The sequence below is a fragment of the Eleutherodactylus coqui genome, chromosome 1 (genome assembly GCF_035609145.1).
Source record: "Eleutherodactylus coqui strain aEleCoq1 chromosome 1, aEleCoq1.hap1, whole genome shotgun sequence".
Classification (NCBI taxonomy): Eukaryota; Metazoa; Chordata; class Amphibia; order Anura; family Eleutherodactylidae; genus Eleutherodactylus; species Eleutherodactylus coqui.
The window spans coordinates 529,655,784-529,677,629 of record NC_089837.1 but is presented as its reverse complement, the minus strand read 5'-3'; the positions used below and the strand labels follow the sequence as shown (position 1 = coordinate 529,677,629).

Sequence of the window (21,846 nt, the reverse complement as noted above, 5' to 3'; positions counted from 1 at the left end):
TTGTACATAGGGGGCAGTGTTATAGTAGTTATATTCTTGTACATAAGAGGCAGTATTATAGTAGTTATATTCTTGTACATAGGGGGCAGTATTATAGTAGTTATATTCTTGTACATAGGAGGCAGTATTATAGTAGTTATATTCTTGTACATAGGGGGCAGTATTATAGTAGTTATATTCTTGTACATAAGAGGCAGTATTATAGTAGTTATATTCTTGTACATAGGGGGCAGTATTATAGTAGTTATATTCTTGTACACAGGGGGCAGTATTATAGTAGTTATATTCTTGTACATTGGGGGCAGTATTATAGTAGTTATATTCTTGTACATAGGAGGCAGTATTATAGTAGTTATATTCTTGTACATAGGGGGCAGTATTTTAGTAGTTATATTCTTGTACATAGGGGGCATTATTATAGTAGTTATATTCTTGTACACAGGGGGCAGTATTATAGTAGTTATATTCTTGTACATTGGGGGCAGTATTATAGTAGTTATATTCTTGTACATAGGAGGCAGTATTATAGTAGTTATATTCTTGTACATAGGAGGCAGTATTATAGTAGTTATATTCTTGTACATAGTAGGCAGTATTATAGTAGTTATATTCTTGTACATAGGAGGCAGTATTATAGTAGTTATATTCTTGTACATAGGGGGCAGTATTATAGTAGTTATATTCTTGTACATAGGGGGCAGTATTATAGTAGTTATATTCTTGTACATAGGCGGCATTATTATAGTAGGTTTATTCTTGTACATAAGGGGCTGTATTATAGTAGTTATATTCTTGTACATAAGGGGCAGTATTATAGTAGTTATATTCTTGTACATAGTGGGCAGTATTATAGTAGTTATATTCTTGTACATAGGGGGCAGTATTATAGCAGTTATATTCTTGTACATAGGGGGCAGTATTATAGTAGTTATATTCTTGTACATAGTGGGCAGTATTATAGTAGTTATATTCTTGTACATAGAGGGTTGTATTATAGTAGTTATATTCTTGTACATAGGAGGCAGTATTATAGTATTTATATTCTTGTACATAGGAGGCAATATTATAGTATTTATATTCTTGTACATAGGAGGCAATATTATAGTAGTTATATTCTTGTACATAGGGGGCAGTATTATAGTAGTTATATTCTTGTACATAGGGGGCAGTATTATAGTAGTTATATTCTTGTACATAGAGGGCAGTATTATAGTAGTTATATTCTTGTACGTTGGGGGCAGTATTATAGTAGTTATATTCTTGTACATAGGGAGCAGTATTATAGTAGTTATATTCTTGTACATAGGGGGCAGTATTATAGTAGTTATATTCTTGTACATAGGGGCAGTATTATAGTAGTTATATTCTTGCACATAGGAGCAGTATTGTAGTAGTTATATTCTTGTACATAGGGGCAGTATTATAGTAGTTATATTCTTGTACATAGGAGGCAGTATTATAGTAGTTATATTCTTGTACATAGGAGGCAGTATTATAGTAGTTATATTCTTGTACATAGGAGGCAGTATTATAGTAGTTATATTCTTGTACATAGGGGGCAGTATTATAGTAGTTATATTCTTGTACATAGGGGCAGTATTATAGTAGTTATATTCTTGCACATAGGAGCAGTATTGTAGTAGTTATATTCTTGTACATAGGGGCAGTATTATAGTAGTTATATTCTTGTACATAGGAGGCAGTATTATAGTACTTATATTCTTGTACATAGGGAGGCAGTATTATAGTAGTTATATTTTTGTACATAGGGGGCAGTATTATAGTAGTTATATTCTTGTACATAGGAGGCAGTATTATAGTAGTTATATTCTTGTACATAGGAGGCAGTATTATAGTAGTTATATTCTTGTACATAGGAGGCAGTATTATAGTACTTATATTCTTGTACATAGGGAGGCAGTATTACAGTAGTTATACTCTTGTACATAGGAGGCAGTATTATAGTACTTATATTCTTGTACATAGGGAGGCAGTATTATAGTAGTTATATTTTTGTATATAGGGGGCAGTATTATAGTAGTCATATTCTTGTACATAGGGGCAGTATTATAGTAGTTATATTCTTGTACATAGGGAACAGTATTATAGTAGTTATATTCTTGTACATATGAGGCAGTATTATAGTAGTTATATTCTTGTACATATGAGGCAGTATTATAGTAGTTATATTCTTGTACATAGGAGGCAGTATTATAGTAGTTATATTCTTGTACATAGGGGGGCAGTATTATAGTAGTTATATTCTTGTACATATGAGGCAGTATTATAGTAGTTATATTCTTGTACATAGGAGGCAGTATTATAGTACTTATATTCTTGTACATAGGAGGCAGTATTATAGTAGTTATAATCTTGTACATAGGAGCAGTATTATAGTAGTTATATTCTTGTACATAGGGGGCAGTATTATAGTAGTTATATTCTTGTACATAGGAGCAGTATTATAGCAGTTATATTCTTGTACATAGGGGGCAGTGTTATAGTAGTTATATTCTTGTACATAAGAGGCAGTATTATAGTAGTTATATTCTTGTACATAGGGGGCAGTATTATAGTAGTTATATTCTTGTACATAGGAGGCAGTATTATAGTAGTTATATTCTTGTACATAGGGGGCAGTATTATAGTAGTTATATTCTTGTACATAAGAGGCAGTATTATAGTAGTTATATTCTTGTACATAGGGGGCAGTATTATAGTAGTTATATTCTTGTACACAGGGGGCAGTATTATAGTAGTTATATTCTTGTACATTGGGGGCAGTATTATAGTAGTTATATTCTTGTACATAGGAGGCAGTATTATAGTAGTTATATTCTTGTACATAGGGGGCAGTATTTTAGTAGTTATATTCTTGTACATAGGGGGCATTATTATAGTAGTTATATTCTTGTACATAGGGGGCATTATTATAGTAGTTATATTCTTGTACACAGGGGGCAGTATTATAGTAGTTATATTCTTGTACATTGGGGGCAGTATTATAGTAGTTATATTCTTGTACATAGGAGGCAGTATTATAGTAGTTATATTCTTGTACATAGGAGGCAGTATTATAGTAGTTATATTCTTGTACATAGTAGGCAGTATTATAGTAGTTATATTCTTGTACATAGGGGCAGTATTATAGTAGTTATATTCTTGTACATAGGGGGCAGTATTATAGTAGTTATATTCTTGTACATAGGGGGCAGTATTATAGTAGTTATATTCTTGTACATAGGGGGCAGTATTATAGTAGTTATATTCTTGTACATAGGGGGCAGTATTATAGTAGTTATATTCTTGTACATAGGGGTCAGTATTATAGTAGTTATATTCTTGTACATAGGCGGCATTATTATAGTAGGTTTATTCTTGTACATAAGGGGCTGTATTATAGTAGTTATATTCTTGTACATAAGGGGCAGTATTATAGTAGTTATATTCTTGTACATAGGAGGCAGTATTATAGTAGTTATATTCTTGTACATAGTAGGCAGTATTATAGTAGTTATATTCTTGTACATAGGAGGCAGTATTATAGTAGTTATATTCTTGTACATAGGGGGCAGTATTATAGTAGTTATATTCTTGTACATAGGGGGCAGTATTATAGTAGTTATATTTTTTACATAGGTGGCAGTATTATAGTAGTTATATTCTTGTACATAGGGGGCAGTATTATAGTAGTTATATTCTTGTACATAGGGGGCAGTATTATAGTAGTTATATTCTTGTACATAGGGGGCAGTATTATAGTAGTTATATTCTTGTACATAGGGGGCAGTATTATAGTAATTATATTATTGTACATAGGGGCAGTATTATAGTAGTTATATTCTTGTACATAGGGAGCAGTAGTATAGTAGTTATATTCTTGTACATAGGGGGCAGTATTATAGTAGTTATATTCTTGTACATAGGGGGCAGTATTATAGTAGTTATATTCTTGTACATCGGAGCAGTATTATAGTAGTTATATTCTTGTACATAGAGAGCAGTATTATAGTAGTTATATTCTTGTACATAGGGGGCAGTATTATAGTAGTTATATTCTTGTACATAGGGGGCAGTATTATAGTAGTTATATTCTTGTACATAGGAGCAGTATTATAGTAGTTATATTCTTGTACAAAGGAGGCAGTATTATAGTAGTTATATTCTTGTACATAGGGGGCAGTATTATCGTTGTTTTATAAGTGCATGATAATTCCTGTAGTATAAGTTGTCACTCTGTGATAGTTCTGGGTTGGGTTTATCAGTAGTGATTGGAGTTTATAATAAATTGTCATGATTTGTTGTTAGATATTAATGAACTTTATTTCATGCTTTGTATAATGCAGGAGAGCACCGCAGTTTGGGTCCCAGTATAAGCAAGGTGCGGAGTCTCAAGATGGACAACAAGATTTGGACGGAGGAGCTGATAGAGGTGAGTTAGTCTGCCATACAAGGTGTATGATGGGAATTTAGTTAATCAGTCCCATAGTGCATTCTGAGAGTTCACAGTGCTTAGTGGAGACTACTACAGCTGATATCACTTCCAGATTTCTTCCTACTTCCTGACAGTCTCCATACACGTAGAGGAGATTGTTTGTGTGCTGCGTACAGTAAGATGTGAGTTTTGTTATCAGCCATTCTACAGCAGTTAGGGAATCTACTGTCCTCTGTTATCTGCTATTTCAGGCTTGTCTGCTAGAAGTGTCGAATCCTCCCCGCTCCCCGGCATCACCGCTCTGTCACCTAAACATTAAACCTTTATATCCCCCTCTTTGTGGACTATGTTGTCTGCATAGAAATGCTTTTGCACTCTGTCTATTTCTTATTATCCATTAGAGCTGCGAGGGGTTAACGGTCCTTGGCAATGTCCATGTTGGAATGTTCTTTGTGGTACGTCTGGCTGGAGCTCGGCTGATATTTGCTCTGGAGATATATATGTATGTCCGGGTGTTCCTGCACTACTAATACAATGCAGGCTCTGCTCATCCTGAGCTCCCTGATTTCACAAATATAATGCCAGAACTGCAGTAAAGACTGACCCCAGCACAGTCAGGGGAAACATAAACCAAAGTAAATGTAATTATTTGCAGCAATGTAGAGTTATTGGCCTTTCAGGGTTTGTATAAAGTTGGATGACAACCGCTATGGGCACTGTGATGGTTGCCAGTAGTGGTGATAGATGATACTGCTGGGCGGTCCTGTCAGCCTGGCATCATAGGGGTTATTGTGCCAGGATCATTATCTATTTATCATGTCCATCTGTTCTGCGGATTAGCGTCCGCCGCAGCTCATTAACTGCTCCTGTTTCTTGGTCTTGTCTCACCAGCTTTTCCTAAAACTTTGCAATGAGGTCAGTAACCAATTCTGGGCAGCCAACGTGCCCCCCAGCGAAGCCATCGACCAATGGAGTAGCTCAGTGGAAAGGAAGACCTTCATCAGCGCCAAGTACCGTGAGGGCAAATACCGGAGGTATCACCAGCTCTTCGGGAACCAGCTGGAGCTCAACAAGGTAAAGGCTGAGAGCGGGACAAGGATTTACTCTTCGCAGGGTGCCAACCAGCAGGCATTGGGACTGGCACTCTTATACTGTAATAATATGGCTTCAGCCCTACCCAGTGAATATAAAACGGTGCGCTTCCTGATAATAATGCTTATAATGTATTGTGTAATGCCCGTATACCAGCAGCCAGTCCCATATGATTCCTCCAACCTTGCCAGTGTCCACATGTCAGCAGCCCGCACAGTAGTGGCATCCAAACCACTACTAGTAATATAATCCATACTAGTACCTCTATGGTAATATTATTATCAGTGCTTGTACCTATATAGTAATACTAGCTGATATACCTGGCCTCACCTGAGTTAATTTGATACAGGTGTTTACGTGTTGTTCGTACAGAACATTTTATGAAGTCAAGGTTACGTTAGAGTAAACGAGAAATAAAATATGTATACATATAGAGGATTCTTCTCAGGCTGCATGTACCGATGTCCGTCTGCAGAATGTGCCACCTCTCCCACTCTCCTCACTTAGGACCTAAAGAATGCTCGCGCCAAATTTTACACTTGTACACCAGGAAGTTACATTACATTGGGGTGCCAATACTTTTGCACATAGCATTAAATAATCGAGTTGTGACCCCCTTACATTTCCTATTTAGGACCTAAAAAAAAGCTCCGGACAAATTTCCTATTTATACGACGTCGGGAAGTTAGAGAATTAGGGGCGAGTCAGTCAGTCATTCAGTGTGTGTATATGTATATGTATATATATATATATATATATATATATATATATATATAAAAATAATCCATGCTTTGTCCTATATAGTAATATTACCCATTCTAGTACCTATACAATATTGTTACCCATACTAGTACCTATATAATATTACCCATACTAGTACCTATATAGTAATAGCATCCATACCACTATCTATATAGTAATATTAGCCATACTAGTATCCATATAGTAACCCCACCCAAATTACTAGCCACATGCACTATCATACCAATAGTAATTGCGCACTTGAGCTAGAATCGGTGGCCGCGTGTATTTCCATATGTTACCACTCAGTGGGCTCCTTTGTCCTCGATGGCATCAGATACTTGCTGTGATTGATATCAATGGATGAGCTTATAAGCAGAAAACCTGTAATTTACTGCATATTTACACACAAAATCAATGCAATTTTGCGCTTTCTTCTTTGTATGCGCAAATCCACCCGTGAGACCGAACAGAAGAGCCTCCCAGCATGCCCTGCACCCTTCTACACTTTCTTAATACGTCTCACTTTTAGCCCACGGACTCTGGGTGTATCACTGACCGCTCCGTAACTGGGAGAACCGATTCTATTCCTCCACGTATTATATGATTGTAAGAGCCGAACCTCCTAGTGGGAACGTACATGGAGGCTCTAGGACCCTGTTGTACCGCCTCTAGCTTGGATACAAGATGTGATACAGGCAGGCATGGAGGCTCTAGTACCCTGTTGTACCGCCTCTAGCTTGGATACAAGATGGGATACGGGTGGGCATGGAGACTCTAGTATCCTGATGTATCACCTCTAGCTTGGATACAAGATGGGATACGGGTGGGCATGGAGACTCTAGTACCCTGCTGTACCGCCTCTAGCTTGGATACAACATGGGATATGGGTGGGCATGGAGACTCTAGTACCCTGCTGTACCGCCTCTAGCTTGGATACAAGATGTGATATGGGTGCGCATGGAGGCTCTAGTACCCTGTTGTACCGCCTCTAGCTTGGATACAAGCTGTGATACGGTGGGCATGGAGGCTCTAGTACCCTGTTGTACCACCTCTAGCTTGGATACAAGATGTGATACAGGCAGGCATGGAGGCTCTAGTACCCTGTTGTACCGCCTCTAGCTTGGATACAAGATGGGATACGGGTGGGCATGGAGACTCTAGTATCCTGATGTATCACCTCTAGCTTGGATACAAGATGGGATACGGGTGGGCATGGAGACTCTAGTACCCTGCTGTACCGCCTCTAGCTTGGATACAACATGGGATATGGGTGGGCATGGAGACTCTAGTACCCTGCTGTACCGCCTCTAGCTTGGATACAAGATGTGATATGGGCAGGCATGAAGGCTCTACCACCCTGTTGTACCGCCTCTAGCTTGGATACAAGATGTGATACAGGAAGCATGGAGGCTCTAGTACCCTGTTGTACTGCCTCTAGCTTAGATACAAGATGGGATACGGGTGGGCATGGAGACTTTAGTACCCTGTTGTACCACCTCTAGCTTGGATACAAGATGGGATACGGGTGGGCATGGAGGCTCTAGTACCCTGTTGTACCACCTCTAGCTTGGATACAAGATGAGATATGGGCAGGCATGAAGGCTCTACCACCCTGTTGTACCGCCTCTAGCTTGGATACAAGATGTGATACAGGAAGCATGGAGGCTCTAGTACCCTGTTGTACTGCCTCTAGCTTAGATACAAGATGGGATACGGGTGGGCATGGAGACTTTAGTACCCTGTTGTACCACCTCTAGCTTGGATACAAGATGGGATACGGGTGGGCATGGAGGCTCTAGTACCCTGTTGTACCACCTCTAGCTTGGATACAAGATGTGATACGGGCGGGCATGGAGTCTCTAGTACCCTGTAGTACTGCCTCTAGCTTGGATACAAGATGGGATACGGGTGGGCATGGAGGCTCTAGTACCCTGTTGTACCACCTCTAGCTTAGATACAAGATGAGATATGGGCAGGCATTAAGGCTCTACCACCCTGTTGTACCGCCTCCAGCTTGGATACAAGATGTGATACAGGAAGCATGGAGGCTCTAGTACCCTGTTGTACTGCCTCTAGCTTAGATACAAGATGGGATACGGGTGGGCATGGAGGCTCTAGTACCCTGTTGTACTGCCTCTGGCTTAGATACAAGATGTGATAGGGATGGGCATGGAGGCTCTAGTACCCTGTTGTACTGCCTCTGGCTTAGATACAAGATGTGATAGGGATGGGCATGGAGGCTCTAGTACCCTGTTGTACTGCCTCTGGCTTAGATACAAGATGTGATAGGGATGGGCATGGAGGCTCTACCACCCGTCTAATGGCCAACAAACTCTACAAGCAGAAGAAGAGGTCACTACACACAAGGAGCCTCCGAGAGCTTCTTATAGGCCAAGGGGGGAACCTCTTTTAGGGCCTCCGGTGACCGTCCTTCTGTCTGCGGGTATCAGTAGAGGATGCGGCCGCTCGTTCACCCGGCGTTCCTTCTCCCCGCGGCTCTCGGGTTCTGAACTGCTGACAGGAGCGGCTCTTTCACTGCGGGTTCAGCAGAGTCAGCTGCTGTGGGGAATGTGTCGGTGCTTGTGCCCGGCCATTGTATTGTCCTCACGCCAGGCACCTCAGAGGGTCGCGTGGGGGCAGAGCTTTGTGCCACCTTTCTCTAGATAACCCCCGATATAATGTAACAAGATTGCAGCCCCCGGTTATTTTCAATGTGCTGGACCCAGAGCTCTGTCCATCCTGAGCTCCTGGTTCAGGAATAGAATGACAATTTATAGTAAAGACTGACTCTAACTCAAAATCCAGGCAGGAGGAAGAACGGAGCAGAGTTGTCTCAGTATTCAGGATCTGGTTTGACAACCAGGAAACAATATTAAGTCATCTTTTGGGTGGAAATCCTAATTCTGCGTATGATGTACTTTGTAGGAAAATCCATGGGACTTGCAGTTTGTTGCCTACCTGTTCAGCAGGGGAGAATAAAGAGCCGTTCCATAGGTGGAGCCGCGTCACGTGACTGCGCAGCGCTGTAGTCTGTTGTGGGTACCGTATCTTTTATATTCCGGATGATGGGGGTCTCATGAGTCCGGCTGTGGAGTCGCCCCTCCCCCAGTTGTGGATGCAGACTCGGCGTCTGCTGAATCGGAGAACGCGGTCCGGTTTATTATTTCACGAATGAGAAGATAAAGTCTGCTCCGCCAGCGGTGGGGTCCCGCGGAGATGTGGGAGCCGCGTCCACCATCTGCATCAATTACATGTATTTCGTACCTTTGCTTTATTCGTTACTTGGGAGTAAGTTCAATATGGCCGCCTGCCTGGCTATACGTGTTCACCAGCAACGCAGCGGCCAAAGTAAGTCACCACCTCCTACATCTTATCCTCCAGTCACCCCAGAGCTGCATGCCGCAGTCTGCCAGTTGTTCTCAGCTCCCACAATGCAGTGCTTTCTATGGCTGCAGCTCTGGATGTGACTAGAGTATAAAAGATGAGATAACTCGGAGCAAAGTGACTCCTGTGAAATGTTGTAATGGCTCCTCTTGTGCCTCAGGGGTTAACCCCGTCTTGGGCGATGCTCACAGCGCTGCGTGCAGATCCCGGCCGCCCACAGATCTGCTGCCAGAGAAGAAACTAAGTTTTCTTCTATGACTTCTGTGTTCCTGGAGGGTGAAGGAGGCCGATCCGCAGACGGCACATAGTCCCACCCAGAGCACGGATCATGCATAGCAGCACACACAGCGCTGCTATATAACAAGGCATCCCCCCATAGTGCAGCATCTATGGGCACGGCACTGGGGTCTTGTAGGAGAAGCCCCTCATAATGCGGCGTGGCGCTGTGGGATTAATGTGCCCTCGCTGCATGTAGCAGCACAGCATTATGAAGAGCTATGGTTGCCCTATTACAAGACAGACTCCTAATACTCTCATGTGCAGGAGTCCTGGGAAGTCTTTTACTGCATGACAAGTTAATACAGTCTCTTGTTCCCTGGTATCAGCCATTTCAGGTTGAGTAGAAATGGACCAGGGCAAGTGAATAGAATCTATTGTTTCCTGTTATACACCTGTGTCCTACTTATCCTCGGATGCCCCCTTGGCCCTCGGCCTCCTCCCGCGGACGCCCCCTTGGCCCTCGGCCTCCTCCCGCGGACGCCCCCTTGGCCCTCGCCCTCCTCCCGCGGATGCCCCCTTGGCCCTCGACCTCCTCCCGTGGCCTCCCCCTTGGCCCTCGGCCTCCTCCCGCGGCCTCCCCCTTGGCCCTCGGCCTCCTCCCGCGGCCTCCCCCTTGGCCCTCGGCCTCCTCCCGCGGACTCCCCCTTGGCCCTCGGCCTCCTCCCGCGGACTCCCCCTTGGCCCTTGGCCTCCTCCCGCGGACTCCCCCTTGGCCCTTGGCCTCCTCCCGCGGACTCCCCCTTGGCCCTCGGCCTCCTCCCGCGGCCTCCCCCTTGGCCCTTGGCCTCCTCCCGCGGACTCCCCCTTGGCCCTCGGCCTCCTCCCGCGGACTCCCCCTTGGCCCTCGGCCTCTAGATTCCTGTGTCTCTCCCCAAGAATAAAAGAATCGGGTGGTCATAGTCCATCTACCCCACCTTTATGTCCCCTGACATCGTACACTGATATAACTTATGGAGACATTTACAACATATTTGACTGATATCAGCTACTGTACCGTTATAAGCTCTGCAGTGTTACTGGCCCTTTAAATCTCTGAGGGCTCCCACAAGGAGTGGCTGCGGGGTGATGGCTGACTTTGGTTATTTATATTTTACGGGAAGTTCTTCATGTTACGGTTCATGTAATGCCGGTCGCATGAAGCTGGTTTAAAGCCTCTAAATGTAAAGACCTCCGCTTATAAGAGTGGTCATCCATGGGGCGACTCCTGGACTTCTGTCACTCATTCCATCCATGAAAATTACAATGGCAGCCTGGAATGGCTGATAACAGGGAACAATGGAGTGCCTTCTCTGTATGTGCTGAGCAGAGTGCAGCTGTAGGTCACAACCCGTATCTTCAGCATGCGGGGGCTACAGACAGGCGGTTGGTTATGTGACGGCCTCTAGGTTACTTGGCTGACACTCTGTTTGCTGTATCCAGAGGCATTAGGCTGGGCTGGCAGGCAAGGGGTTAAGCAGACTCTGCCATGCTGACTTTTGTTGTTAGGGACAGGGGCCCCTCCTATAGGCGAGGCCGGCTCTGAGGCTGCAGATGTGAGTAGCACTGACATCACTCTGGAGTGGGAAGCGCTGAGAGAGTCAATGCATCCAGCATCACCGCTCACACACTCACTGCTGCTTCAGATGTAGCAGAGCTCTGCACTCACTATTACACTCCTGATCACTATCACAGCGCTCCGCTTACACCTCTGATTACTCCTCCTCGTATATACTGCACACTGCATTCAGTCACTACACCCCTGAGCCCTCGCTGCAGTCTTCTCTCTGTTCCACCTACGACCCCAGAGGACTATCACAGAGCACTGTTCACTATCTGCATCCCTGAGGACTATCACAGAGCACTGTTCAATATCTGCATCCCTGAGGACTATCACAGAGCACTGTTCACTATCTACAACCCAGAGGACTATCACAGAGCGCTGTTCACTATCTGCATCCCTGAGGACTATCACAGAGCACTGTTCACTATCTACAACCCAGAGGACTATCACAGAGCACTGTTCTCTATTTGCATCCCAGAGGACTATCACAGAGCACTGTTCACTATCTACAACCCCAGAGGACTATCACAGAGCACTGTTCACTATTTGTATCCCAGAGGACTATCACAGAGCACTGTTCACTATTTGTATCCCAGAGGACTATCACAGAGCACTGTTCACTATCTACAACCCCTGAGGACTATCACATAGCACTGTTCACTATCTGCATCCCTGAGGACTATCACAGAGCACTGTTCACTATCTACAACCCCTGAGGACTATCACAGAGCACTGTTCACTATCTACAACCCCTGAGGACTATCACAGAGCACTGTTCACTATTTGTATCCCAGAGGACTATCACAGAGCACTGTTCACTATTTGTATCCCAGAGGACTATCACAGAGCACTGTTCACTATCTACAACCCCTGAGGACTATCACATAGCACTGTTCACTATCTGCATCCCTGAGGACTATCACAGAGCACTGCTCACTATCTACAACCCAGAGGACTATCACAGAGCGCTGTTCACTATCTATAACCCCAGAGGACTATCACAGAGCACTGTTCACTATCTGCATCCCTGAGGACTATCACAGAGCACTGTTCACTATCTACAACCCAGAGGACTATCACAGAGCACTGTTCACTATCTGCATCCCTGAGGACTATCACAGAGCGCTGTTCACTATCTATAACCCCAGAGGACTATCACAGAGCACTGTTCACTATCTGCATCCCTGAGGACTATCACAGAGCACTGTTCACTATTTGTATCCCAGAGGACTATCACAGAGCACTGTTCACTATCTACAACCCCTGAGGACTATCACATAGCACTGTTCACTATCTGCATCCCTGAGGACTATCACAGAGCACTGTTCACTATCTACAACCCCTGAGGACTATCACAGAGCACTGTTCACTATCTACAACCCCTGAGGACTATCACAGAGCACTGTTCACTATCTACAACCCCTGAGGACTATCACAGAGCACTGTTCACTATCTACAACCCCTGAGGACTATCACAGAGCACTGTTCACTATCTACATCCCAGAGGACTATCACAGAGCACTGTTCACTATCTACATTCCTGAGGACTATCACAGAGCACTGTTCACTATCTACATTCCTGAGGACTATCTTGGAGGACTGTTTACTATCTACATTCCTGAGGACTATCACAGAGCACTGTTCACGATCTACAACCCCAGAGGACTATCTCAGAGCACTGTTCACTATCTGGATCCCTGAGGACTATCACAGAGCACTGTTGACTACTTGCATCCCTGAGGACTATCACAGAACACTGTTCACTATCTGCATCCCTGAGGACTATCACAGAGCACTGTTCACTATCTGCATCCCTGAGGACTATCACAGAGCACTGTTCACTATCTGCATCCCTGAGGACTATCACAGAACACTGTTAACTATCTACAACCCCAAAGGACTATCACAGAGCACTGTTCACTATCTACAACCCCAGAGGATCGCTATCTACAACCCCTGAGGACTATCACAGAGCACTGTTCACTATCTACAACCCCAGAGAACTATCACAGAGCACTGTTCACTATCTACAAGCCCAGAGGACTATCACAGAGCACTGTTCACTATCTACATCCCTGAGGACTATCACGGAGCACTGTTCATTATCTACAACCCCAGAGGACTATCACGGAGCACTGTTCACTATCTGCATCCCTGAGGACTATCACAGAGCACTGTTCACTATCTACAACCCCTGAGGACTATCACAGAGCACTGTTCACTATCTACAACCCCAGAGGACTATCAAAGAGCACTGTTGACTACTTGCATCCCTGAGGACTGTCACAGAGCACTGTTCACTATCTACAACCCCAGAGGACTATCACAGAGCACTGTTGACTACTTGCATCCCTGAGGACTATCACAGAGCAGTGTTCACTATCTACAACCCCAGAGGACTATCACAGAGCACTGTTCACTATCTACATTCCTGAGGACTATCACAGAGCACTGTTCACTATCTACAACCCCAGAGGACTATCACAGAGCACTGTTCAATATCTGCATCCCTGAGGACTATCACAGAGCACTGTTCAATATCTGCATCCCTGAGGACTATCACAGAGCACTGTTCAATATCTGCATCCCTGAGGACTATCACAGAGCGCTGTTCACTAGCTACAACCCCTGAGGACTATCACAGAGCACTGTTCACTATCTACAACCCCTGAGGACTATCACAGAGCACTGTTCACTATCTACAACCCCTGAGGACTATCACAGAGCACTGTTCACTATCTGCATTCCTGAGGACTGTACCAAGTCCTCTATTTACTAACCCCCTGAGGACTATTACAGTTTGACATCTGCACCTTGAGGATTATTACAGTACACTGTCTCTATCCTTTCCATTTCTGAGGACAGTCATAATGCATTCTCATCACCATTTGCACGCCTGAGGGCTATTGCAGTGCACTCTGATCACTATTTCATACCCCGAGGACTACCAGATTGTACTTTGATTACATTTGCATTCCTGAGGACTACAGCAGTTCAATCTACATACTACACCCCTGAGGACCATCACTGTGCACTTTCTTCACTATCTGTACCATTAATGATTTATTACAGTGCATCCTGTTCACCACCTCCACCCCTGAGGACTATCACAGTGTACCCTATTCACCAGCTCCACCCCTGAGGACTATCACTGTTTACCCTATTCACCAGCTCCACCCCTGAGGACTATCACTGTGTACCCTATTCACCAGCTCCACCCCTGAGGACTATCACTGTGTACCCTATTCACCAGCTCCACCCCTGAGGACTATCACTGTGTACCCTATTCACCAGCTCCACCCCTGAGGACTATCACTGTGTACCCTATTCACTATCTCCATCCCTGAGGACTATCACTGTGTACTATATTCAACCTCCAACCCTGAGGACTATCACAGTGTACCCTATTCACCACCTCCACCCCTTAGCACTATCACAGTTTACCCTATTCACCACCTCCACCTCTGAGGACTATCACTGTGTACCCTATTCACCAGCTCCACCCCTGAGGACTATCACTGTGTACCCTATTCACCAGCTCCACCCCTGAGGACTATCACTGTGTACCCTATTCAGCAGCTCCACCCCTGAGGACTATCACTGTGTACCCTATTCAGCAGCTCCACCCCTGAGGACTATCACTGTGTACCCTATTCAGCAGCTCCACCCCTGAGGACTATCACTGTGTACCCTATTCACCACCTCCACCCCTGAGGACTATCACTGTGTACCCTATTCACCAGCTCCACCCGTGAGGACTATCACTGTGTACCCTATTCACCACCTCCACCCCTGAGGACTATCACTGTGTACCCTATTCACCAGCTCCACCCCTGAAGACTATCACTGTGCACCGTATTCACCAGCTCCACCCCTGAGGACTATCACTGTGTACCCTATTCAGCAGCTCCACCCCTGAGGACTATCACTGTGTACCCTATTCAGCAGCTCCACCCCTGAGGACTATCACTGTGTACCCTATTCACCAGCTCCACCCCTGAGGACTATCACTGTGTACCCTATTCACCAGCTCCACCCCTGAGGACTATCACTGTGTACCCTATTCACCAGCTCTACCCCTGAGGACTATCACTGTGTACCCTATTCACCAGCTCCACCCCTGAGGACTATCACTGTGTACCCTATTCACCAGCTCCACCCCTGAGGACTATCACTGTGTACCCTATTCACCAGCTCCACCCCTGAGGACTATCACTGTGTACCCTATTCACCAGCTCCACCCCTGAGGACTATCATAGTGTACCCTATTCACCAGCTCCACCCCTGAGGACTATCACTGTGTACCCTATTCACCAGCTCCACTCCTGAGGACTATCACTGTGTACCCTATTCACCAGCTCCACCCCTGAGGACTATCACTGTGCATTCTTTTCACTATCTACACCCCCACAGCATTATAGTGGAGTATACTGGTCACTATTATCACACCTCTAGTCACTATTATCACCCCAGCTCAGCAGCATCGGCCATTTAAGCACTACTGAAGAATCTCTTTTTCAATCTTGGGAAGTGGATTTGCGGCCGCCGGTGACATGGAGAACTCTAGACAACGTGGAGGTAATAAGTGCATGTGTGAACTGTAGGTACTGCTGTAAGTACCCTGGGGTGCATGTGTGAACTGTAGGTACTGCTGTAAGTGCCCTGGGGTGCATGTGTGAACTGTAGGTACTGCTGTAAGTGCCCTGGGGTGCATGTGTGAACTGTAGGTACTGCTGTAAGTGCCCTGGGGTGCATGTGTGAACTGTAGGTACTGCTGTAAGTGCCCTGGGGTGCATGTGTGAACTGTAGGTACTGCTCTAAGTGCCCTGGGGTGCATGTGTGAACTGTAGGTACTGCTCTAAGTACCCTGGGGTGCATGTGTGAACTGTAGGTACTGCTGTAAGTACCCTGGGGTGCATGTGTGAACTGTAGGTACTGCTGTAAGTGCCCTGGGGTGCATGTGTGAACTGTAGGTACTGCTGTAAGTGCACTCCGAGCTCCAACTCTCAGAATCACACGTTGGCCAGACGCTGGCAGTGCTGGGTCTTATAGTTCTTCTAGAATCATTTGGATGTGATGTATACTTTGTCTGCATGTGTTGGGGGTGAGGTACTCTGCGGTTATGTTTGGCGCGCCTCCTCTGTCTGTGGCATGCTGGCACCTGCTGGGGCACATTGCAGGTTCACCCGGGCAGACGATTCCAGACACGTTTTTTTATAGGAGATGCAGTTTGTTAACCACTATTTCTGTTTTCTGATGTGTAGCACAAGAGCTTGCACTTCACAGTCTGGTCCGTACCCGGTGCCTCGATCACATGACTGACAGGCGCTTGTCACCGCACGGATCAGATTTTCCATCATGGGTTTTCCTGCCTGAGAGGAACTGCAGTCTATGTAGAGTGCAAGCAGTCCTATGTAAATGGGGATAGGAGAGCGATGCTTGCAGCTCAGATTGTAGCCAACCCTCAGCTGTGAGAAGTATTAGGTCCGTTCAGGTTCTGATTGTAAGCTTCAGTATTTCCATTCACTGACTGAAAGCAGAGATCTTGGAAATAATGATGAATTAAAACCCAAAGGTGCACATGTATTAAACTGTTGACAACAGGTATCTGGTGTATAAAAGCAGACATTTGGGTGCATGGCATCTTTTACTATTTTACACCAGCCCCGCAGCTTTTTTAAAAGTGGGCGGGGCCTCTCACAGCTTGTCACATTTACCATTAATTACACCAAAAGCTATCATAAATCACAGCTGAGATCTTCGCCTGCTCATAGCTGGCATGGATTACGGATTTGTCGCACTGGCAGTCTGGAAACGTGCCAAACTCATTAATACAATTCTTGATACATTTGTCGCACTTCATGCCAGGGCAATCATTACTTACACTGACGTATAAAAAGTGAACAGAGAGGCTCGTATTCGGCCAGCGCCTATGCCAGTCCATTAAAGCTCCAGTTTCTGGAATAAGTTATAGGAAATTTGATCTGTATAGCCATGCCCACTTTTATGTTAAGCCCCACCCAGTTTTAGAATGGTGGTAGGTTGGGTGCAAAACCGGACAAAACTATATATATATTAAGGGTATGTATGTATTTTTTTTGCACTATTGTGACTTGTGGAAAAACGTGTAACTCCAGAATTTTGGCGTACTGCTTTAAAAAACCTATCATGATCAAGAATTAGGACATGCAGATGCAGGTGTCCGTGTGGTGTCCAATGGGAATTGCTAGCGAACCTCCCAGGTGCAACTCGTACATGGCAAGTGCGCTCCACTCAACTAGATCCCTCCCAGAATGTAACCTAAGAGTTATCGGAGAGATATCATAAATGCATATTTACCAACAGACCACACAAGGGGTGGAGTTTATGCAAATGTGTGTTTGCAAATAACAAATGCTGAACGATCCGTTGCAGTACCATTTTCCACCACTAATCATCTGAAGCACTTTTAATAGAACTCATGGCAGTAGCGCCCGCTGTCCCTTTACTTCCAAGTTCACAACCTACAACAAGTCCTGCTGTACTCCCTCTCCTCTTCTTAGCCCCATTATGAGCAGTAATACTGCCTTGAGACTGGCTGGTAACTTGGAATGAGCTATATGACGACCCCATTGACTGCAGTTGTAGCTGTGGAGTAACTGGACTGACACTGTGCAGAAAAGGGGAGGTGATGGTCGGAGAGACGCAAGTTGTATCAAACGGCTGCAATTCTAAAACCAACAGGAACATTTGTAAAACTCATTCGGTCTGCAGAAAATAAAACCCGTATGTTAGGGTAATATAGCATGTGATGAGCTGCTGGGATTTGTAGTTATATATGAGAGCAATGTACTCTGCTCTGTCACCATTAGGGAACTAGGAGATTGTGGAAGTGGAATGGACTACAATTTGCAACTGAATAAACAATCACTAAAGCTTCAGACTGTGTCAAAGAGAAAATTATAATACTGCTCCACTATCTACAACAATATAACTGCTATAATACTGCCCCCTATGTACAATAATATAACTACTATAATACTGCCCCCCTATGTACAAGAATATAACTACTATAATACTGCCCCATATGTACAAGAATATAACTACTATAATACTACCTCCCATGTACAAGAATATAACTACTATAATACTGCCCCCTATGTACAAGAATATAACTACTATAATACTGCCCCCTATGTACAAGAATATAACTACTATAATACTGCCCCCTATGTACAAGAATATAACTACTATAATACTGCCCCATATGTACCAGAATATAACTACTATAATACTGCTCCCTATGTATAAGAATATAACTACTATAATACTGCCCGCTATGTACAAGAATATAACTACTATAATACTGCCCCCTATGTACAAGAATATAACTACTATAATACTGCCCTCTATGTACAGGAATATATCTACTAGAATACTGTCCCCTATGTACAAGAATATAACTGCTATAATACTGCCCCCTGTGTACAAGAATATAACTACTATAATACTGCCCCATATGTACAAGAATATAACTACTATAATACTGCTCCCATGTACACAAATATAACTACTATAATACTGCCCCTCTATGTACAAGAATATAACTACTATAATACTGCTCCCTATGTACAAGAATATAACTACTATAATACTGCTCCCTATGTACAAGAATAGAACTACTATAATACTGCCCCCCATGTACAAGAATATAACTACTATAATACTGCCTCCTATGTACAAGAACATAACTACTATAATACTGCCCCCCATGTACAAGAACATAACTACTATAATACTGCTCCTATGTACAAGAATATAACTACTACAATACTGCCCCCCCCGCGTGTACAAGAATATAACTACTATAATACTGCCCCCTATGTACAAGAATATAACTACTATAATACTGCCCCCCATGTACAAGAATATAACTACTATAATACTGCCCCCTATGTACAAGAATATAACTACTATAATACTGCCCCCTGTGTACAAGAATATAACTACTATAATACTGCCTCCTATGTAAAAGAATATAACTACTATAATACTGCCCCCTATGTACAAGAATATAACTACTATAATAGTGCCCCCTATGTACAAGAATATAACTACTATAATACTGCCTCTTATGTACAAGAATATAACTACTATAATACTGCCCCCTATGTACAAGAATATAACTACTATAATAGTGCCCCCTATGTACAAGAATATAACTACTATAATACTGCCTCCTATGTACAAGAATATAACTACTATAATACTGCCCCCTATGTACAAGAATATAACTACTATAATACTGCCCCCTATGTACAAGAATATAACTACTATAATACTGCCCCCTATGTACAAGAATATACCTACTATAATACTGCCCCCTATGTACAAGAATATAACTACTATAATACTGCCCCTATGTACAAGAATATAACTACTCTATAACTGCCCCTATGTACAAGAATATAACTACTATAATACTACCCCCTATGTACAAGACTATAACTACTATAATACTGCCCCTATGTACAAGAATATAACTGCTATAATACTGCCCCTATGTACAAGAATATAACTACTATAATACTGCCCCTATGTACAAGAATATAACTACTATAATACTGCTCCCAATGTACAAGACTATAACTACTATAATACTACCCCCTATGTACAAGAATATAACTACTATAATACTGCCCCTATGTACAAGAATATAACTACTATAATACTACCCCCTATGTACAAGACTATAACTACTATAATAGTGCTCCTATGTACAAGAATATAACTACTATAATACTGCCCCCTATGTACAAGACTATAACTACTATAATAGTGCTCCTATGTACAAGAATATAACTACTATAATACTACCCCCTATGTACAAGACTATAACTACTATAATAGTGCTCCTATGTACAAGAATATAACTACTATAATACTGCCCCCTATGTACAAGAATATAACTACTATAATACTGCCCCCTATGTACAAGAATATAACTACTATAATACTACCCCCTATGTACAAGAATATAACTACTATAATACTACCCCCTATGTATAAGACTATAACTACTATAATAGTGCTCCTATGTACAAGAATATAACTACTATAATACTGCCCCCTATGTACAAGAATATAACTACTATAATACTGCCCCTCTATGTACAAGAATATAACTACTATAATACTGCCCCCTATGTACAAGAATATAACTACTATAATACTGACTCCTGTGTACAAGAATATAACTACTATAATACTGCCCCTATGTACAAGAATATAACTACTATAATACTGCCCCTATGTACAAGAATATAACTGCTATAATACTGCCCCCTATGTACAAGAATATAACTACTATAATACTGCCTCCTATGTACAAGAATATAACTTCTATAATAATGCTTCTATGTACAAGAATATAACTGCTATAATACTGCCCCCTATGTACAAGAATATAACTACTATAATACTACCCCCTATGTACAAGAATATAACTGCTATAATACTGCCCGCTATGTACAAGAATATAACTACTATAATACTGCCCCCTATGTACAAGAATATAACTACTATAATACTGCTCCTATGTACAAGAATATAACTACTATAATACTGCCCCCTATGTACAAGAATATAACTACTATAATACTGCCTCCTATGTACAAGAATATAACTGCTATAATACTGCTTCTATGTACAAGAATATAACTACTATAATACTGCCCCCTATGTACAAGAATATAACTACTATAATACTGCCTCTTATGTACAAGAATATAACTACTATAATACTGCCCCCTATGTACAAGAATATAACTACTATAATAGTGCCCCTTATGTACAAGAATATAACTACTATAATACTGCCCCTCTATGTACAAGAATATAACTACTATAATACTGCCCCCTATGTACAAGAATATAACTACTATAATACTGACTCCTGTGTACAAGAATATAACTACTATAATACTGCCCCTATGTACAAGAATATAACTACTATAATACTGCCCCTATGTACAAGAATATAACTGCTATAATACTGCCCCCTATGTACAAGAATATAACTACTATAATACTGCCTCCTATGTACAAGAATATAACTTCTATAATAATGCTCCTATGTACAAGAATATAACTACTATAATACTGCCTCCTATGTACAAGAATATAACTGCTATAATACTGCTCCTATGTACAAGAATATAACTACTATAATACTACCCCCTATGTACAAGAATATAACTGCTATAATACTGCTTCTATGTACAAGAATATAACTACTATAATACTGCTCCTATGTACAAGAATATAACTACTATAATACTGCCCCCTATGTACAAGAATATAACTACTATAATACTGCCTCCTATGTACAAGA

The 21,846-nt window shown here is 42.8% G+C and overlaps 1 protein-coding gene across 4 annotated transcripts in view; it reads left to right on the top strand.

The window, feature by feature from the left end:
• ARAP1 (ArfGAP with RhoGAP domain, ankyrin repeat and PH domain 1) overlaps positions 1 to 21,846 on the top strand; it is a 168,963-nt gene that overhangs the window by 107,447 nt on the left and 39,670 nt on the right. For all 4 annotated transcript variants that reach the window (XM_066588387.1, XM_066588386.1, XM_066588388.1 and 1 more), the window contains 2 exons: positions 4,347 to 4,432; positions 5,327 to 5,509. In XM_066588387.1, coding sequence (XP_066444484.1) covers positions 4,347 to 4,432; positions 5,327 to 5,509 — 269 coding nt within the window. The remainder of the gene's footprint in view (positions 1 to 4,346; positions 4,433 to 5,326; positions 5,510 to 21,846) is intronic.